Source organism: Rhodamnia argentea, chromosome 11, assembly GCF_020921035.1.
Source record: "Rhodamnia argentea isolate NSW1041297 chromosome 11, ASM2092103v1, whole genome shotgun sequence".
NCBI lineage: Eukaryota > Viridiplantae > Streptophyta > Magnoliopsida > Myrtales > Myrtaceae > Rhodamnia > Rhodamnia argentea.
Window position 1 is genome coordinate 5203635 of NC_063160.1, and position 21519 is coordinate 5225153.

Sequence of the window (21519 nt, forward strand, 5' to 3'; positions counted from 1 at the left end):
TATATATATATATATATATAAAGCCTAGGGTTTCGTTCAACTAAAAGGCTAATCTTCAGTATATCTCTTTTGCAATTAATATCCTTATCCTTTATTTTATTGCAATCAAGATTTTAAGGATTATTTTAAATTGGATTGAATAATGCAGACCTCCAAGTCCTACACCTCACGTGCATATAGACATGTTATATCCATTGGCTTGGTCAAATTTTAAACAACATGGAGTTGGTCTTGTTCAATGAAGCCAAAACTCCTGTTTTTGCCTACAATTTTTGAACACCATGTCCCCATTGCGGGTGTGCCAAATTTCTGATGGGTTCTTGATCGATCCGCACGTCCATTTTAGGTGTGCTTCTGCCGCCGGTCCATATAAGATGCAAAATGTAATGCATGTTAAATTAAATTGAATATGCTATGCATGAAAAATATTTTTGTGAGAACTAGCTCAATTCTCATTTTATGCTTAAATGAATGATTTAAGAGAATCAAAATTTAGGTGTCAACAAACCAACAAGCGCATTCAAGACAAACTCGGGTCTTCTTCAAACCCATGTCAAAATGGGTTCCAACACCAAAACAAGCAAGACCCCATTTCACAATCAACACGAGCAAAAACCATGCTTACCCATCATGGCCTCATTGAAGGTGATTAAGCCCCTTAAACCCAAGCCTCCTTTGTCTTTCCATGTTTTGAGTAAATCTCAATTCTCCAATGTATTCCGACTTTCGATTTCCCCGTTCTTCCACTAAAAAGCGGCGATTTTTTGCTCTATAACACGACATATGGATAAGGGAATTAAAGACCGTTGCTTTAAATTTTGAATCACTGCCTTCGGTAGGACTTCTTTCCCCACCTTCCACAACAAATTCTATTTCCACCCTTCAACTTTTATATTCACTCTAGCAAGGATTCAGTAAGCAGTTGTTTCTTTCACGCTCCCCAATCCGAGCATATTTCCAAATTCTTTCTCCTTTTTCCAATTTTTGGAGCATGCAATTCATGGGCCATGTTTGTCTTAATCTCTCACGGCATCCCGAGCCGAAGAAGATTCCTGACTTATTCAGATTAATAACTTGACCTATATAGCATAGCAATATTGGTTTAACACAGCAACTGCATTTCGACATTCACTGACTTTTTCATTAAGAAAGAAGATAAAATCATCAGCAAACAATAAATGAGTTCATTTAATTAGTTTGAAGCCGAAAACACAAAAGAAAAAAAAAACAATATTATATCACACATGGAGGGGCAGAACAACCTTAAACCCCTCTCACGTGCAAGAGGAATTACAAGCGGCACGTGGAAATTGACTAATGGGGGGAAATGAATAATACGGGTTCCGATACTATGTTAGAAAGTCTAATCCAAAAGTTTAAATTAATAGGTGGAGGGAGATCACATGAATATAAAGAGCATACATAATCTATTCACACTCGATATGGGATAACAATAACTACTTCATCATGTTTCGTGATGTTTGCATCAATTCCACACCTTTTTTCGGTTGGACATTTCCACACCTTTTGGAAGGGTAGTGATTAGGGAAACAAAAAATAAATAAAAGTAAAAATAAAAATTCAAGCCTCTTACCTCGTCTTTGGATACGATAGAATGGGTAAGAAAAGGAAAGATCGAGAAGAACTGAGAGAAGAACTGGGATTTTTCCTTGTTTGATAAGGCAGTTGAAAGTTCGGTGGAGAATGGTAGGGCGCAACTAATTTCGTTCTCTCCTCCTCCTCCTCCTCCTCCTCCTTATCATCCAACCTCAGTACGGCGACACCGCTGGCAGTCATTATGCTCTACCGGAATCCGGTCTTGTCCGATGCACTCGCTACAGCCGTGTCAGGCGGCATCGCTCTCGTGGTTCTCCGGTTGTTTGAAGAGACAGCTAAGCGAGGCCTCTTTGACCAGGTTCGGATAAGGATTACTCCCCACTTCCTTTGTTTGTTTCGATGATTTTCCTGTTGGCTAGAGTGTCAACGGAGCGGTTCGATTTGACTCTTCACTGATACCCCGATCCGATTTGAACATGAATGATTTGTCACCCGACCCGCATGGTACCCGAATAAAACATAGGTCGGGTTGTCTCTCTCTAAAATTTTCAGAACTGCGTGACGCCGTGACTCATGGAGTAGCCATTTTTTCCCGGATTCACATCCCCATTCGACCACTCGGCAGGCACGCTTGGTAGTTCCTTATCAGTTTCTCGACCTTAGACACAACGGGGAACGTGTTGAGCAGCAGCTCCAACACCTTCCACGCAGATGCGGCCTACGACCGTTGCTTCAAACCATTGCGCGGAGCCATGAGCGATACCTCCACTCTTACTCTGAATCATTCAATCTTGTCTCTCCGCTCCAACAACGGAGTTCGTATCAGCATAATGGCAGCGTACATGTAAACGAGCTTGGTTTGAGGTTGACAAAGTCATTGTAGTCACGATTGACGAGGTCGATGAGCTCGAGCTCAACTTGATTAGTGAACCCCATTTGTTCTAATGTTTTGGTTTCGAAACAAGCTTAGTAATTCATTTCAAAGTCATGACCGAAATCGAACCGAACTGTCAGAAGCCTGTTGTTTTACTTACTACCAATTTCGGGTCTTTTTCGGATCGTGTTATCATTTTATTTGGATGTTTCTCTCTTTACGCCCCTACTACCGAAAATGCTGTCTCAGGATGTTAGTTGTTTCATTTTACTCATGAGACCAAATACACGCGGTTGGTTATGAGTGTCAAAGATTTTCAGCTGAGGAATGGAGGTGACCTGTTCATATTTTGAAACAGTCCCCATAAACGAAGTAGTTCCAGATTTGATTGCGGTTTTCGAGCTGTTCGTTACATATAAATGTCTTTGTTTTTTTTCCTCATTTAGAAACTTAACAGGAAGCTTTTGCATGTAAGCTTCGGATTAGTTTTCATGCTTTGCTGGCCACTGTTCAGGTAATTTCGAGACTACGCGATTTTTTTCAAAGTTCCTTCAGGATTATTTGTTTGATGAAGTGGATATTGCTAATGAATTGCAGTTCTGGTCATCGAGGTGCGCTGTTAGCTGCCACAATTCCAGGGGTTAACATCATTCGCATGCTTCTTGTGGGATCTGGGATTTGGAAAGATGAGGCGACCGTGAAGTCTATGAGCAGATTCGGGCAACACAGGTTCCTGACTCGAGTTATTTAGCATCCGCATTACATTCACAACAGAAGTGTACTAGGATTACTTCCCTTATATTACAAAGGTTACAATACCGATTTCCTTAGTTACTCAATCGGTGATCTACTCTATCAAGCAGTTGGATCTAGCTTAGATTTTCGTTCTAGGCAATCTGTTGGTCTCGTTTTCAATTTTCCTTCCTCGAAACCTTGCTTAACTTTTGAAACCTTGAAATCATCTTGATCTCTCTTTCAGGGAACTTCTTGAAGGGCCGCTATACTATGCTCTCACGATTACATTTGCCTGCGCATACTACTGGAGGACTTCGCCAATCGCTATTGCAGCAATATGCAACCTCTGCGCTGGAGATGGTGTAGTAATCTGACTCCCATTCTTTCTTGCTTGTTATACCCGCGTAGGTTCGATGACTAGTAACTGCAAAAATAAAGGGAGACATACTGAGGACTTCTTCTATGTCATGGGCCTAAATCTTGAGAAAAGATTTCCGCAAGATATCAAACTGTGTGACAAGGCATGCGGTTATCGGTTCGAAGATTTACCTAATTTGCCCAAGTATCGGAAAATTAAAAACAAGCAGGGTTAAGCTTAGACACCAGGTTTTGCTTGTTCTCAGGTTTTGCAGACATTATTGGAAGGCGGCTTGGCCAACATAAAATTCCTTACAACCCTAACAAATCGTTAGCTGGTAGCATTGCAATGGGCTGTGCTGGGTTTTTAGCGTCTCTCGGGTAATCTTCAGTTGGGTGTCTTAGGTTTCTGTATAAATCTGCTTGAGTGGTGGCTTGACTGATTACAATCTGCTTATGTTTGCAAGGTTCATGTCCTATTTTTCGTCGTTTGATTATGTCCGAGGTAGTCGGGAGATGGTCTCGGGTTTCTTGATGGTGTCTCTTGCTTCAGCAGTAGTGGAATCACATCCTCTGAGCTCTCGGCTCGACGACAATCTCACAGTTCCCTTAACTTGTGCATTGGTGGGGAGCCTTGTTTTTTAGGTGGTTAACATTCATTACAACCGTTCCTTTCCAAGGAAAAGGAAAGCATAATCGTCGGTGTAGAGATATTATTATCTGGGCTTTTTTCCAAACCAGGTGGCCAAAACAAAGTAAATACCAAATCGGGTGTTGACTTTTTTTATTTACCAAATCAGGTGTCGCTCGGTAGTCATAATGCCGAGCGACACCCGGCTCAGCAGTCCCACCGCCGATCGGCGGGAGCAGTGGTGGCCCGCCACCCGCTCGGCACTTATAGTGCCGAGCGGGTGTGCCGCTCGGCACCAAAAATGCCGAGCAGCTCCCGCTCGGCATTGTGGATGCCGAACGGCCGCCGCTCGGCATTGTGGATGCCGAACAGCCGCCGCTCGGCATTTTTGGTGCCGAGCGGGTGCCCAATCCGCCCCCCACCCACCCCACCCCACCCCACCCCACACATTGGACACACACCGTAACATATGTTGGTGCTTTGGGACAAATTTTAGGGGGTGCAATTGTGCTGACAGTGGATGATATGGAAATATCCCCTGTTTACGGAAAACGTCTCTCTCACAGAGAGGGAATGATTCGAGAGTAAAAAGACGAAAAGGGGGTCATTCCCGAGAAGTGAGCTTGGGTTGATATGTGAATGATGGAAGCTAAATGGGCAAAAAGGTAATTTTCGTATGTGCATGCATTTGGACTGGGTCGGGGGTATCCTGGCACTCCAAAGGGCTAGGTGATTACGAAAATTCACGTGTAATTGACTAATCTTAGGGAACCAAACTCTTAGCTAGGGATGAAGCTTGAATTCATCCGAAAAAAAAAAAAAATCACGCGACAAACTAAGAAGTCTCATAAGCAATCGGCTGATTTAACAACCCGTGGATTAAGGGGATAGCGATTTCGGCGCGTCGCGAGAATTCTTATAATTATGTATGTGTATGTAGCCACCGATATCACACGAAAGCATATGATATTCATGCCTCATGTTTGAATGAGGAGGGGCGCAAAAAATAAAAAAATAAAAAGGCATTCTCTTGTCGAATGAGACTCTCATCACTTGCACGAGCCTCCGAGAAACCAAGCAAAGGATTACCCAAAAAAAAGGAAAAAGAAAAAAAAAGATGCCTCTTAGGCTATTCAAAGAATGGCTTCTTCGGAACATGCAATTTGCAATTTTTTTATTTTATTTTAATCATGTTTTGTCAATCAATAGTTACCGAAGTACTTTCTTGTGTAAGTGGAGCAAAAAAAACATGGCTGGTGAACAAACTGAAAAGTTCAATGTACATGATATTGAAGAGATTAATTTACATCGAAAGGACATTAAGGCAGTCTTTTATCTTTTTGGGGGGTTGGTCGAAGTTCATTTTAGTACTTGGAAAGAGGCAAATTTCGCGAGCCGATGTTGACTTTTTTGAGTAGACCATAAAGCTCATTAGGGTTCAAGTCATTGTCTAGCTTACGTGGATTGGAGTAATCTCGTATTAAACAACGAGATCGGGGTGTGGAGCGATATAAGATGGATTCCGAATACGATGTTTGCTACGTTTTAGGAAGAATCTTGAGGAGATTAGTGACCGCGGAACGACTAGAAGCGCTCTTCTTCCCACTTAAAATTGATTAGAAAGCGTAGGGTGGGTAGAACAAAATAGATGTTGTTAGAGAAATTGTTAGATAAATGCTTTCAGTTAATGGTTGGAATATATGAAAGCGGGGACAAGAAAAGTCCCGAGGTAGATAGACAATAATGATTTGGGGCTATTGAGGTCGTCTCTTTGCTCATCCCTTTTATGCTCATGGTTTGAGCATTTTCTTATTTCTTCCATTCTTCACCCTCGTCCACTTCGGTTCTTAGTCCTCCTCTTCTTCTTCTTCGCCCCGTGGGAGTAAAGCCTTCCCCATTCGTGTCGGGTTTTCCAATCTCGGGTTGACAATCCTCGAGAACCAAAGAACGTCCCCATGGAAAACTACGGTCTCTAGGCAATAACCGAAAAACGAGATAAAAAAAAAATGAGGCCGACATTCCAAATTTATAACAACGAACATTCTCTTGCATGCATGCATACGAGAATGCACATGTATCATTATGTGATGTAATTATAGAGGGTGTGAGGGGCGAACTTACCGGTGGACGGCGTATTCCTTACGGTCGTTACGAGTAGATCAAAGTTTCCTCAAAAACCGGTATCTCCGCATTGGAGGCGGACAATCGCCCGCACGAACATAAAATCGGGGTAGACCTCAAACCTTATTTGGATTTTTAGGCATTTAAAAATGTACGGCCTTTAAAACCGATCAACCTAATTCACACAAAATGGAAACCAAAATTGTGATGGTTGTGAAAAACAACGATAATGAATGAACCTTTACGAGAAATTAACGACGAAAAGTCTAGGACGGCCGAGTATGCGTACCATTTCCTTCGCTGGATTCACACGCCACGAACGTAGAATCCCCGTCCTGGCCGTGGCGGGAGGGGTACTCGCCACGCTCGGCGGGTCGGTCTTGTTGGACGAGAGAATCCATCCCTGTCCTTCCTTTTTTTCACGAAGCACTTAAGAATGAGAGAAAAATAACCGGGACTAACTTCGTTTTTGCGCTCCAACTTTGAATTCCTTCCCATCCACTTTATCTTGCGAGATTTGGGGGAGGCCCTCCCGGCTTTGCAGCCGTATTTGGGGAGGGCCCCCCCGCCGCGGCGCCCGCAGACCGGGGGTTCTCGCGGGCGCCGCGGCGGGGGGCCCTCCTCCAAATACGGGCAGAGAGAGAGAGAGAGAGAGAGAGAGAGAGAGAGAGAGAGAGTGAGAGTGAGAGGTCATGTCACTTCAAATTTGAGAGAGTGAGAGAGAGAGAGAGAGGGAGAGTGAGAGGGAGAGGTCATGCTACATTATTGGCACAAAACCGAGTACTTGGTTGGGGGAGCCTCCCTCAACCAAGTACGTTGCGATGCCAATAATGGCACCGCATGAAAAAAAATAAACAAAAAAGGCGATGACGTTGCGGTGCCGCAATGGCACCGCAAAGACTTATGGGAGGCCCGCCCTACACCTTATTGTGTGCGGACGTAGCTTCTATTGCGTCTGCACACGGGGGGCGTTGCGGCGCCATTCACGGGTTTGAGTAATTTAGTTTGAATTATTCTCTTTTTGCATTTGAAAAGTCCATGATGCCCAAGTTTTTTGGCTCCATACGAGGTGGGAAGGGATACTCCGACGACGTGTATGTGTGCAATTACATGTAGCAATTATATGTGCACAAAGTAGGAAACTATTGGCCGTAGGTTAATTAAGTAATTATATGTACACATAAATGATGAAATATCGCGCAATTGAGATATGGTAATGTCACAAAAAAAAAAAATTACACATGGTTACGCGATCTATTACAAAAGTGTCAGCAAACTATTTTACATAATTGGCACAACCGGCATCTAATCCCGAGCCGATCCGTGCGCACATGTTTGCCTGTTGTGCCCGATTTCCCGCAGGTTCGTGCAATGGTTACGCGAATCGCTATCGCTCGGGGTTCTCCAGTCCATCTCATTACGTATCCGAGATGCACGAGGCCTTCCTTTCTTCCTAATACGCCTTTGATCCGGAACTAATGGCAACTCATTAGCTTTATCCCAGTAGTCATGATGCCCTAACGGATGAAACATGTACCGATAGCACTGAAGGGTTTTGTCCAACGTATAGCATTCATCTACGAACCCAAGTGTAATCAATTGCATGTAGTTGGCATACCGCAATTACGTGGGAACAAGGAATTTTCAAACTGTTCAAATTTCCCACATGTGCATGTTCGCTCGTGTAGATGCACTTTGTATTTGTTGCCCCCGGATCCTCTAGTTCTATGACGTGCGGTTTTCACTTCGTAAATCCCTCTTTCGTAGTCGAAACATCTTACCCGATGCCTCTTTGCCTTTTCGCTATTTTTGTGGAGCGTTTCACCCGCAATTTGCGTAAATTGCCATTGGTTGGCCTTACGCATCGTGTACATCGTTCTCCTCGTGTCAAAATAATGAGACAACCGGTAGAATATCTTTTCAACCATGGCTGTTATTGGCAAACCACGAACGGGTTTCAGCATCCCGTTGACCGATTCAACCAAATTTGTGGTCATCGACCCATATCTCTTCCCTCCATCATAAGCCTTTGTCCATTTCTCCCTTGGAATCGATCACACCATTCATGTGGGTTGATCGACCTCCCTAATTCGGCTCATGATGAAATCGAACTTCCGTCGTTGATTCGCGTAAGCCGCACATTACAACAATAATCGAGACAAGTACATTATAGTAAAATTTTGTAAAAAGTTTTGAGGTGAGAATTCACAAAATTTAACATTTACCCGCCATTTGAACATGTTTTATCCCGTCGGCATTTTTGAAATATTTTTTGTAGTTGCTCGACAATATGAAGAATGCAATATCTATGGTGGGCATGTGGAGGACGCCACCGTGTCTTGTCTCGCATTGCTTGTTGAATCCCGATATGTCCGTCGATATCACACAAATATCATCCCTTTCGGTGACATATCTCCACAAAGATATTCATAAACCACCGCCGAGTTGTCAACATTTTCCCTATCAACCACAAAGAAATGCCAATGGGAAATTATGATTATTCCCATCAAGTGAGGCCGCACAAAGGAGCGTTCCTCGGTATTTTCCATACAAGAAAGTACCGTCGACAAATATAACAGCCGACAACTTTTGAAACCTTCAATTGTTTGCCTAAAAGTCCAAAACATGCGGTCGAAAACCGTGCGGCTCTCATCCTCGGCCATGCGTTCCTCGATCACGAAATGAGAACCTGGATTCTCTTTCATCATTGCGTTCATGTACCTCCTCAACTTACCATATGACTCATCCCATCCGCCAAATTCTTTGGCAATCGCCAATTGTTTGGCCTTCCAGATTTTACGGTAAGTAGGTTGGAAGTTAAGCTTGTCTTGAATCTCCGCCATGATCGCCTTGATTTTGATATCTCGGTTGGGCGGAGACCATTTGTTGGATGAAGCTGCATATGTACATTTGATCGAGGTGCGGATGATCCGCGGATGCATGTATATTACTTCGCATGTATGTGGGCCATTATACTTACTTATTTTCCAAAACATGCCACCCACTTTTGTGATCGCGCGGAGCCTCCGGCCACATGGTCCATTCGGATTACCACACTTGATGACATATTCTCTCTTCTTCGTGGTATCATAGCAAAACCTATGATTTCTTCTCATTGAGTACTCCTTGGCGCCTAGTCGTACCGCATCCCGTGATGGAAAAAGCGCCCAACAAGCAAATTCTTTCGACGGATCAAATACCGTACCGCCCGGCTTTGCTCTTGTATCGTCTTGCATCATATCAAAGTCGATCTCCGAGTAGGGCGGTGGATGTACCAATGGTTGAATGGGGTTACTATCTTGCGTGTTATAGTAACTCTCCATATTGTCGATTCAACTGCTTCGGCATCACTATCATCCAATTGTCCATCCAACTATCATCGTCTTCATCGCTAGCCTCATCATGGTCATTATCATCATTATCACCATCATCATCATTATTATCGTTATTATCATCGGACTCACCCGGTCGATTACGCACAGCAACATCTTGTCCCGCTTGTTCTTCTTCTTCTGCTCCTTCTTGTTCTTGTTCTTTCGCTCCTTCTTGTTCTTCTTCTTCTCCTTCTTGTTCTTCTTCTTCTCGCTCCTTCTTGTTCTTCTTCTTCTTCACAAACATTGGACCCTTCCCCCGTATGATAATCATGTATCACCCGGTGTTCATCTACAATGACATAAAACACTAGAAACCCCATTCCAAGCAGATCGATTGGCAAATTGCTTTGGATCATCCCAACGATATTGTCATCACGCACGTCCATTATATCATACACGACAAACCCTTGTGTGACATTTGGGCATCTATAGATGATGCTATGAATATACCTGATTTCCCGTAATATTCAACGCGCTCTCAATCGTAGCACGTAATGCATCTAATGTCCATATGTTTGCAAACGCAAAGCGGTGGATTCTCCGCCTTCGTAATCAGCTCCATAATCTTTTTGCACTATTCTACCTCCCCAATGCAAAATCGCAACGGATGTAGACGCCATTCCGCTAAAGAAATTATAAATTATTTGGCGGCTACATTTTACGAAACATTACAACAACCAATATATCAAATGAAATAAACATCCTTCTATAGCCATAAAAATTATGCTAAAGAAATGTTTACAAAATTAAAATTCAATGAATTTTAAATATTGTAATTATTTCACGTATAAATAACAATCCAAAAAATAAATCTATACTTGAAACTCGTAAAAAATAGGTACAACAAAATTAACCTCGAAATATCGATGGAGAGCACGTGCCGAATGAATATTTCATAACTCCCAAGACAATGCACCGAGCAACAACGTTGGCTTGGGACAAAATCACAACTTCTGGGGAAAAAAATTTCATAAATTAATTTCAATATGACGTAGATATTAATAAAAAATATATAAAACACACACTGTAATATACACTTACTGAAGCAACAGAGAGGGCAACAATTTTCGAGCCCAGGCAAGCGAGAGGATGTTAGTGTGAAATAGAGGAAGTGCGAGAGTTGGAGCACGAGAGAGGGAAAGCGCAAGAGTGATATGAGAATGAGAGAGTAAGAGAGAGGGGAGCTTTAGGCGTGCTTTAAACACAATCGAAGAGAAGCCGTAGCACCCGTGAAGGAGGTAGGACGGCAATAACACCACAATGACGTTACAAAAATAGGGGGTGGGAGGCACCCCCTCCTACAGCCACAATAATGGCGCGCGGGAGGGCCCCCCATTTCCAGCGCCATTATGGCGCCGAAAGGGGGGGCCTCCCCCACTCCCTAGGGCTGCGGCGCCATGCTTTGCAGCCCTAGGGGCCCTCCCCTACCTCTGCAGCGCCATAATGGCGCCGGCAGGGAGGGGGAGGCCGGGCCCCCCTCCCCCACGCCGCAGCGGCGTGGTCTTTGCAGCGTGGGGGAGGGGCCCCCCGCTCGGCGGTCATGCGCCGAGCGGGGCCCCCCGTCGCAGGTGGGGGAGGGGGGGCCCGGCCTCCCCCTCCCCCTGCAGCGCCATAATGGCGCTGCAGAGGTAGGGGGAGGTCCCCCCTAGGCTGCAGCATGGCGCTGCAGCCCTAGGGAGTGGGTTGCCCCCCACCCCCTAATTTTGCAGCGCCATTATTGGCGCCGCAGGCCATAGGGGGAGGGGGCTGCCCCTCCACATGAGCTGCAGCGCCAATAATGGTACTGCGGCCATGGGGGGCGTCTGCGGCGCTTTCACGGGCGTTGCAGAGTGTCCTTCAGCTCTGCTTTTTTAAGTAGAGGCGAGTGCTCTCATTTCTCATCATCGACTATATTTCTTCGATTGATTACTCAACTCTCGTGCTCTTCCTCGATTACTTACTGAAGTTACGATTTTTTAGCATTCTTCACAATTCTGTTGAAATGGCACGGAGGAGTCACATTCAGACGGGGCCCGAGAATGATTCACTACTTAGTGGACGGGCGCGACACGGATCACAAGCTTTATGGGACACCGAGGTAATTGCGGAATTTAGCATGTTAACTGTCATTTGTCACGACATTATGAAAATAGTCACTAATAGTTGATGTGACAATTTTGCGGATACCCGCAACTGCAGTTCTTAGATGTCAAAGAGCGGCGCAACACGTAGGTGAACTTGATCCGCGAATACTCCCTTATCTGCAAGATTCGGGATTTTACGGTGTTTATAAAATGGGGTTTGTCCAGCTTGATTGGCATTTGATTACAGCATTGGTCGAGCGATGGAGGCACGAGACCCATACCTTTCATATGCCGGAAGGTGAAGTTACCATCACGCCTGCGAGACATTGCGATGATTACGGGGCTTCCTATCGAGGGACTTGCTCATTCATCGGCCCTACCGATTGGAATTGGGGCAATCTCTGTGATCATCCGCTTGGTGCTCGGCCACCTCAATCGCGCGGCACACAAATAAATTTAAGATGGTTGAGTGAAAACTTTCACCATCTTCCCGAAGATGCCGATGAGGACACCGTACTATATCATGCTAGGGCATTCGTTCTTCGCCCGATTGGAGGATATATTTTTGCGGACAAATCGGGTGCTCGAGTTAGTTTGCTATTTCTCCCACTATTAACGAACATCGAGGCCCCTACACGGTACAGGTTGGGGTTCCGCAAAGCACTAGCATGGTTGTATCGGGAGCTATGCCGTGCAACCGATCCAAACGCGAGGCAAATGGGCGGTGCCCTACATGTACTCAGATTTGGGCGTGGGAGCGTTTCAAATGTGTCTCCCCCGGTCGACTTCCATTGCTCCTTTCCCGGATGCACCTTTCGGTAGTCGGTATGTCATGTATTGCCTTTTTTCATTTCGTGCGTCATTAATTTTTTTGCAGCGCGTATAGTACATGAAATCTAAAGTTGTATGTTTCGCAGTGGAGTCGAGGCCGAACTACAACCGACGCCCCCACGCATATCTTGTGACACATCTGCGCTACCAATTTGATCGAATGGGGACCGATGATGTAAGTAATGATAGCAACGAGTGGGTTTAATATAATGTTAATCTTTAAATTTAGCTTTGGTGTAATTTGATATATTTCATTACGATAACAGATTATTTGGGAGCCGTATGACGAAATTGAAGAAGATGTACCAGACATCGCTTTCACGGACAAAACTATTGGAGGGCGAAAGTCCCACTCATCTGTCATTGGATAGTTGAGTGGCACTATCCAGACCGTGTACTTTGGCGGTTTCGGTTGCGCAGCAGCCCAATACCTAAGAATCCTCACGATCATAGTGCCTTGCATGGTCTTGATAACACGCCACCCAAGACCGATTGGGAGAATAAGCATAGACGGTGGATCGATTTGTGGAACAGGACGTGCCGAACGTATAGTGCGGGGTAGACATTCAACGGAAACACTCCACTTTCATTCCGGATATATGGAGTGGTTCCGTCGACATACAAGGAAGTGGATTTACATTGCGGGAGCCGCAATGGGTTCAACGGTTCGTGCATTTTAATTTTAATTTATTTCACTACTTATTTTAAGTCACATAAATTATTGATATATTGATAACTTTTGTTAATTTTAATATCATTACTAGGGTGACGGGGTTGAGCAGATCGTACATATCATGGATTCGGTCGGTCCATCTCCTCGAGCTTGGGAAAAAGTAAGGACGATAGCTAGGGCAATGTTATATGCCCGGAATGAGGAACGGCGGCTAACAATGATGCCAAGCACCTCAACCAAGAACTACGGCAACACCCGTTGGGCCGGACGAGGAGGATGACCCCCCCGAGATCGTTCACCCGACCCGGAGAAGTCCTCGAGCTCATACATATGATGATGTCGTCCCGTATTCCATGGAATATCATACAACGGATTTTGCTCCCGAGTTCACTCCGGGGTTCACCCAACATTTCGATGCGGGGTTCACCCGGTTCGCGGAACATTTGATGATCAACATCCGTGAGACTCCGGCTAGTTCTCCTTCAGAGTATGGACCCGATTTCTCTCATTCTTATCCAGTCCCTCCTACGGAAGGGTATGACATATTTTTACAAGATATGCCTTCGTCATCGAGACATCCTACTCGGTCGGACCCTCATTCTCGTCGGTATGACACTAGGCTTCCCGATCAACGGAGACAACCTCATTGCGGAACAGGAGGTCATGTAGGAAGACGACATCGTTAGTACATGTAATTGCAATTAACTTGATATCTATTATGAAGATTTCGTGTTTTTGTATATCTTATGCAATTATATGTCGTGTTTCGACACGTATCCATTTTTATTTATTTGAAGAAAACACCAAAAAAATAAAAATAAAAAACCACGGAAACGGTGCCCATGGTAACACAAATACGCAATTTTTTTGTTCATCACTAAAACCTTAAAAATTGACCTACCACCAAAAACCGTAAACCCTGTGCATCAAAAGGGGATGGTGGAAGAAAAGCATTAGATGGAGCAATTTTAAAACACTAATCTCCATTCAAGAAGATCATATAATTATTCAAGAAGATCGTATGATTATTGGAGAAGCTACTTTTCTACGTTTCTCCCCCAGTTTAAACACACGTCAGAAGTTTTCCAACATGCAAATTTCATGTTCACTTTTACCCCGGCAAAAGTACACTTTTAGTGTCATAGTTGTGTATGAAGATTACTTTAGTGCAAAAAATTTCAAACGGATTACTTTAATACTAAGTCGGAGACAAAAGGATCGATTTGGTACCTCCGGCAAAAAATTATCGGTGAAAATTAATACGTGGCTTGAGCATTTTCTCCTTTTAAATTTCATCCAAAAGGAGCTTTTGGTGATCAAGTTAGTAAATCTTGTGGAAAATTATGTGAATTCGTCATCGGATTGTCTCGCGATGAATTGTGAGGACTATAAAGAAGTGACAGTATTTTAGTGACTCAAGTGTAGTTGTAATTTTCGTTTTGTCGCTTGATTAATGGTGAATCATGTGCTGCTCCTCATGGAGTATGTGTCGCCAATCGGATCGCGTAAATCCAATTGTCCGATATATTTTCTTGTTTTTTTATTATTGTGTTCGATTGCTTTTTTTTTTTTCCTTTTTTGAAACAACCGTATGAATAGCTTCAAATTAACTTGATCGGCGGAAAAAGAAATTAACTCTCATTTTTGCAGAGATATTATCAGTCCGTATTTCCTTTAAAGTAGTATATATATATATATATATATATATATATATATATATATATATATATATATATATATAGGGGGTCAACCCTCAAAAGATTCTATGCATGTTTCTATCTAAGATGAAATCACCGATCCAACTACCCCTGGCGAAGTCAAATTCCTATTTTGTTTTCCAATCAATGTTCGAGATAATTTTGATGAAATGTCCAGATACAATTTATCCTTAAAAAAAAATATGAATCAGTCGGTTCGTTCTCTCATAATTATTCCAAAAAGAGCTAAAGACAACATATCGTGCGAGACACATATATGAGCTCAACTTGCATCTTTCCAGCAACTTCATAGGATGAATGCTTTGACCAATGAAAATAATAAATTAAAAAAACCAATCGATCCCTTAAAAAAAAATATAATGCCTACTCATATAAACACTCGGTAGATGATAGTTCAAAGTAACTTACAAAATGCATAGAGAGTGTACAGATATACTAATTATGTTTGAGAGTGACCACGGAATTCTTTTTGTCTGTTCAAATTTACAACCCTAGAGCAAAGAGGGAAAATCCTTAGCCGAGGAAAGTTACAACCGTCAAGTTACGCCGCACCATCTTGTGTCCAAGTGCTTCTTGTGAATTGGTATCACAATTTGCATACAAACAATTTTGACTCATCATCAATATATTTGCAAGTAACGCTCTCTTACATTTGATTCAATGATAACAATTGCAGCTAGCCATTTCAAGTACGCGAAACACGGGGTTGGCGCGCTCGGACCGGGACAAACTCACATACAGCTACACTGGATCGAGGGCGACGCCCCGATGAACATATTTGAGAAGATCTCGTATGACATCAAGATCGAGGCCAACCCCGAGGGAGGGTCCATATGCAAGAACAGAAGCAAGTACTACGCCACTTGGTAACATTCGGCTTCACGAGGAGCAAATCAACGAAGGCAAGGAGAAGGTCTTCGGCTTGTTCAACGCTCTTGAGGGTTATCTCTAGGCCAACCGTAATGCTTGCTAAGAATGTCAAACGTATGAGGTGATCACCGTCTATTACCACAAGATTGTCGATCTTATCATGATGTCTCTCCTAAAGGGTGTGTGTCTCTTCATGGTTGTTCATTTTTAATCTTGGGTTTATGTTCGGATTAAGGAGCCTCGGGCCCGCCCGTAGCAAGTCTCGAGATCGTTTCGTTGTTTTGAGTATTTTGAGAATGGTGTGATGTCAAAAAATAAATACGAAGGAAATCCTCTTTCTATTTTCTTAGTATGCGCGTAATTTATTATTCCTTAATTTGATACGTGAAAACTAAGGAGGGAAAACGTCAACCGTCAAAAAGCAACATGCTCTTTATTTCTAAAATAATTGGTGTCCGCACTATCATTATTTGGATAGTATATGACACCTCAACTAACAATTTATTCTACAAAAGAATAAATCGTTAAGTACTTAGCTTACAAAGAAGCGGCTAGGTGTTTGAGGTCCCGTATGCTCGATACTTAAAACTCCAATTCGTTTGCACCTTCTTAATTACAATGTACTGAATAATCGTTATCAATTTCGTGATCAACCCAATTTGCCTACTTAATTAATTATGATTAATACATACTCTTCCAACAACTCCGTCATTTGGATCAAATGAAATTAGCGCATCCCATGCGAAGTTAATCCAATTATAGACAATATGAAAATGATAGAAGTGTTGTGTTGTACATTTTACAATCTAATTCGTCCACAATTTGTAAAATGAAAACCCATTGACCATTTAGCCGATGCCTTTTTCTTCCCCAACCTTGACCGCTTTCATATGTCGGATTAATTATTTCCTAATCATTCACTCTATAATACAAGTCCTGTTTCTACCATTGAACGAATCCAAATATATAATTATTTATGATTTGTTTTATTTCGTGAAGCCGGTTAGCATTGGTGGGGAGACCGGGCCGGTCGGCACTTATAGTGCCGAACGGATCGCCGGTCGGCACTAATCTTGCCGAGCTGCAGTCCGTTCGGCACTATAAGTGCCGACCGGACTTAGTCCGCCGAAGCTTCCGACCGCTCGGCAAGTATGATTGCCGAGGCGAGTGTCGTTCGGCACTATGACCGCCGAGCGACACCTGATTTGGTAAATAAAAAAAGTCAACCCCTGATTTGGTAATTATTTGGTTTTTTACACCTGGTTTGGAAAAAAGCCCTTATTATCTTGTGTTCGTGGGAAACACAGCAAAGTGTGGGAGAAAACATTATAACTTTTATTCAGAAAGGATGACAAAGCTGATGGGTTTGGTTTTGGTAATTGGTTTCTTTTCTGTATTCGTGACAGTACATCCAAGCCTTTTTTATTCGCCTCAATCACCAGCTCATGCCGCAAACGATCTCTGCATTTGTCTGAGGTTTTCTTCTTGTTTTTAACCTTGACCACAGACTTCAACAACCACCTATAGGACTAGAGACCTGTAGAGTCTAGGCTTTTCTAGAATAGTTGATCAAAACTTCAACACACCATCTATCAATTTTTTGTGATACTCTAAACATGCTTCGGAATGTCTCAATCTCGGCTTGGGGTAGAGCTTCGATAAAAATGTCCTCAACTTGATCTGAAGTTTTGTAATACTTGAACTCGATCTCTCTATTACTCTACACTTCTTGTATGAAGTGATAGTATATGGCGGTATTTTTTTTTCTTTTTTTCATTTCGTAGAAGGAAGGATTTTTAGAAATAATGAAAGCGAATTTGTCATCGTAAAAAATCGAAGTGGGTTCTGTCTGTGCTGCTCTGATGTCCTCTAATAGTCTTCGACGTCATAATGCCCAATTGATGTCATAGATTTTACCACTGAGTCTTGCTTTTTGGATGCCTACAAGAACATTTCGAAACCTAGTATAGATGTTAAGCTAGTCGTACCCCTTCTTATGAGAGTTGAGTCTATTCAGCCCATGTCGTGTGACCAAACAGCTCTGCGATTACACTTTGCCAATACCAGATACCATAATGTGTTGTTCCTCACAAATGTATTGAGAAGATTGTGGCGCCTTCTGGCATGTAGTCAGTAATGTCTCTCTACCTTTGATTGAGTTTAGAGGAGCAAATGCCATGTGTTCCTTATTTTAATGTAATGGATAGCATTATGTCCATCATGATTTGTACTACACTTGATATTTCACAAGCTGTAAGAGCTGTTAAGTATTACATGAAGCATCTCGGTAAGGCTTAGTGGGAGGCTGTGAAATGACTCTTAGGGATAACGGACATTGGAACTGTGTATTGGATGGATAGTAATAATGCTGAGTCCACCAGTTATGTGGATTCATATCATACTGTTAACTTGGATGTAATGAGTTGAAAGGCATCCTCACGGGAAGGTGTCGCCTTATATTCGAATGACGCAGATTACATGGCACAAATCTCTATAGCGAATGCGGCGATGTGACTGAGGGGTTTGCTTTTGGACTTTGGATTTGAGCGAAAAAGTACTATTATTATTGTGACAACTAATGTGCGATAAATCCGTCTTTAATCCTATTTACCACGAGCAAACTAAACATAATGATATCAAGAATCATTTCGTCCAAAATGTTGTGGCGAAAGATAAGGTTGTTGTGAAGAAGATCTCGATAGCAATGAACCCTCGAAATGACGGCGAAGCTCGAGCTATGACGTAGCTCTGGCGCTTCTATAGCATGAATACCAGTCGGAGGCGTTGGAAGAGACGGCATAAATGACAAGTACTATCCCTTAATTTGGAACGTTGAGCCTATACATGGAGAATCATTGAGCTTGCGGCTCAAATTCTACCCAATTCAGAGCGGTCTCAAAGCTCGGAGATCAAAGATAAATTGGAGGCATGTTGGGATGCCAATCAGTCATGGTTGGGCTCTAGACCTGGTCCTCTGAGCACCTACCTACCAGTCCGAATTGTACAGTTTTTACTAGACATGTCTACTACAGTCTGCACCCAACCCAACTTGGGCGGGAGCCGAACTGTCGCATCGATCAAGCGATTGATTATAATACGAGAACTTTCCAATTGATTGTGGATTCTCTGAGGCTGACTCTTCCCATGGAGTAAATACGGACTCGGATCGAACCACGTTAATGTCGAATATTTATTATTGTTGGTTTCTCTAGTCATTTTTTTCAAACGTTACATTCTAATTGCAAAATCCATTAATTTCTGTGTTATTTCAATACAATAGCCCTCGCCGGAATTGATGATTCCCGCGTTATTTATCAAACCCTCACTTGAAATAGTGACACTGTCCAATTCTTTGAAATATTTGTCGTTTTGTGATTTTCCTTTTATATTTCTTAGGACCTGTTCATTCTATCATCTTTTCAAAGTAAAACTATTAAGATTTTAAAATCTTCAAGTCTTATAAACAACTTTCCAAAAAGAGGTCAAATGTGTCAATAATTTCTTTAAATTAGTTAACAACTTAAAAATGTTTCGTAATGACTGATAAGGCGATTATCTAAAATCTTATAAATGCCAAATTTTTTGGATACCAAAGTATGTGTGCACTTTTGCTAGTACATAATGCATTAGAATAAAATTTTATGAAAAACTACACGCGTGTATTTTCCTCCGACTCCAAGAATGAAAATTGCTTGAATTAGTGCATATACATTTTACACTCCACCACGAGTCCGGCAAGGAAAACTTACTTAATCAATCATAAATTTATTGTGTGGATGTTAGTTTTTTTTTTTTGGTAAGGTAAGTATGTATTGATCTTCCAAAATACTAGGTATAAAAGAGACCGGACACAAAAACCATGAACTCAAGATGGCACAGAATGTGACATAGGGAGTTCATGGGTGAACCGGCTGCAAAATACAACTAAAGAAAGAGCGAGTTAAGGGCCAACAAGCCAATAGAAAAAAAGCCAAACAAGCGGCCAAAAACACGTTAGTTTAACTCTAAATTCTTCATTTTTACTAATTTTATCCTGAATATTGTGTGGCATATTAATGTAGTCCTTACAATCATTCTTTGGCCAGAATTCGCTCATGTAGGCGGTCCAATCATCCCAAGCCATCCTACTTCGCACGCTGCCATGTCAGCAATTACAGGCTAAAATTGATCGGAATGACTTCATCGTGCTTTTGAGTATAAATTTAAGACTAAATTGGTAAAATTAAAAAGTTCAGTACTAAATTAACATTCGTCCAATAAATTTAGAAATGATTGAACAATATTCCGATCTGGTGAAGGTCTTGCAACAGATGAATGAGTTACGACATCACAATAAAAGTTGCGGAAGGCCCAATTGTCCCGCTGGTCTACATCATCCATGACCATTACTCCTTAATCCTTATCCGTCCGTCCGGGAGTTGTTTTCCATCTGGTGTAATTGGACTTCTGCTAGTACAAAACCCAGCAAAGAAATAAACTATCCATTAGAAAATTTACGAGATATATATATATATATATATATATATATATATATATATATATTAATTGAATGACCAATTATTCATTTTTGAAGAGATCAAGCGAAAAACCCCCCCACTTGTACTCAAAATCAGTTATGCATGTATCTGCACTTATGCCACCAAATTATTTTTTTCAACAGTTCACGTTAAGGATGATCAATTTCAAGGTAAATCAGTTTTCAGCCTAGAACCCAAAACTAATTTTGTGATTCCCGATTCCAGAAGATTGGACTGCGAACCCCACCATCCAGTTCCGATCACTTGGCATACCAGCTCATTTTTGTGTGTAAAAAAAAAAATTCCTATTATCATTTCAAAGTATAAAAGTTACATCATTCCACACAAAATATGTTGTTTTTCCACGGTTTGCGTGATGAACTCTTTGTTGCATGGCAGGTTGCTTTCTAACTTTTTCTTTTCTTTTCATATGTGAGTTACTCTAGGAGGCATCACTTTGGTAACTATTCATTACCTTTTGGAAGAGAAATAATTATAGAAACAAAGATGAAGAAATCAAGACTCTTACCTTTTGTTCGGAAAGGGTATATGGGGGTAGGAAAAGAAAAGATGGAGAAGAAGTAGGTGAAGAATTGGGATTTTCTCTTCTATGGGAAAGCACAGGAAAGTTGAGTGAGGAATGATTAGAAACTTGAATTCTCTTGGGCGCACCACCTTTGGTTGATATTTTTTAATGCTTAGAATATTGTGACCAATATGTTGCCATGTTGAATTTGTAAAAGAAAAGAAAAATTCAAAAATAAAACCTCTTTTAGAAAAAAAAAGTTTTGAACAACAAATAAAACTTGTAAAATTCTTTCATAAGACGGAATAAATGCTAATTTAAAAAAGTAAAAAAAAAAAAAAAGAACCAAAGCGAATTTTTCCTTTTCTTGTCCACTATTGAATAGGGCGACCGCGTTAGGCTATAGACTAAGTTTATCACCATTGATTATCCCCGTCAAACAACCTGGTTTCCTTTTAGATTAGGGTATAGCTGGGGGCTACTGGCTTGTTATGGGTTCAATTGGAGGATTAAGTTTTTGACCTCTTTCACAGTTTTGTGATTTATAATCCAATCAACAGACATAAAGCCTGTGTACCTAATTACTGTATTAAACCTATTTAATTACATCCTCTGCCAAGATTTTTTTCCAAGAAGTCCTTGACGAGAAGTACGAAGTATTCCTCTTTTTCT

General features: G+C 41.9%; 1 protein-coding gene across 1 annotated transcript; it reads left to right on the top strand.

The window, feature by feature from the left end:
• Positions 1-630: 630 nt before the first annotated feature.
• Positions 631-17259, top strand: LOC115739419 (probable phytol kinase 3, chloroplastic). Its single transcript, XM_048272455.1, has 8 exons — positions 631-645; positions 1712-1915; positions 2878-2945; positions 3029-3160; positions 3411-3526; positions 3790-3904; positions 3991-4236; positions 17083-17259. Exons 1-7 carry the CDS (start codon positions 631-633, stop codon positions 4166-4168), a joined length of 828 nt encoding a protein of 275 aa, XP_048128412.1. The 3' UTR covers positions 4169-4236; positions 17083-17259.
• Positions 17260-21519: the final 4260 nt, after the last annotated feature.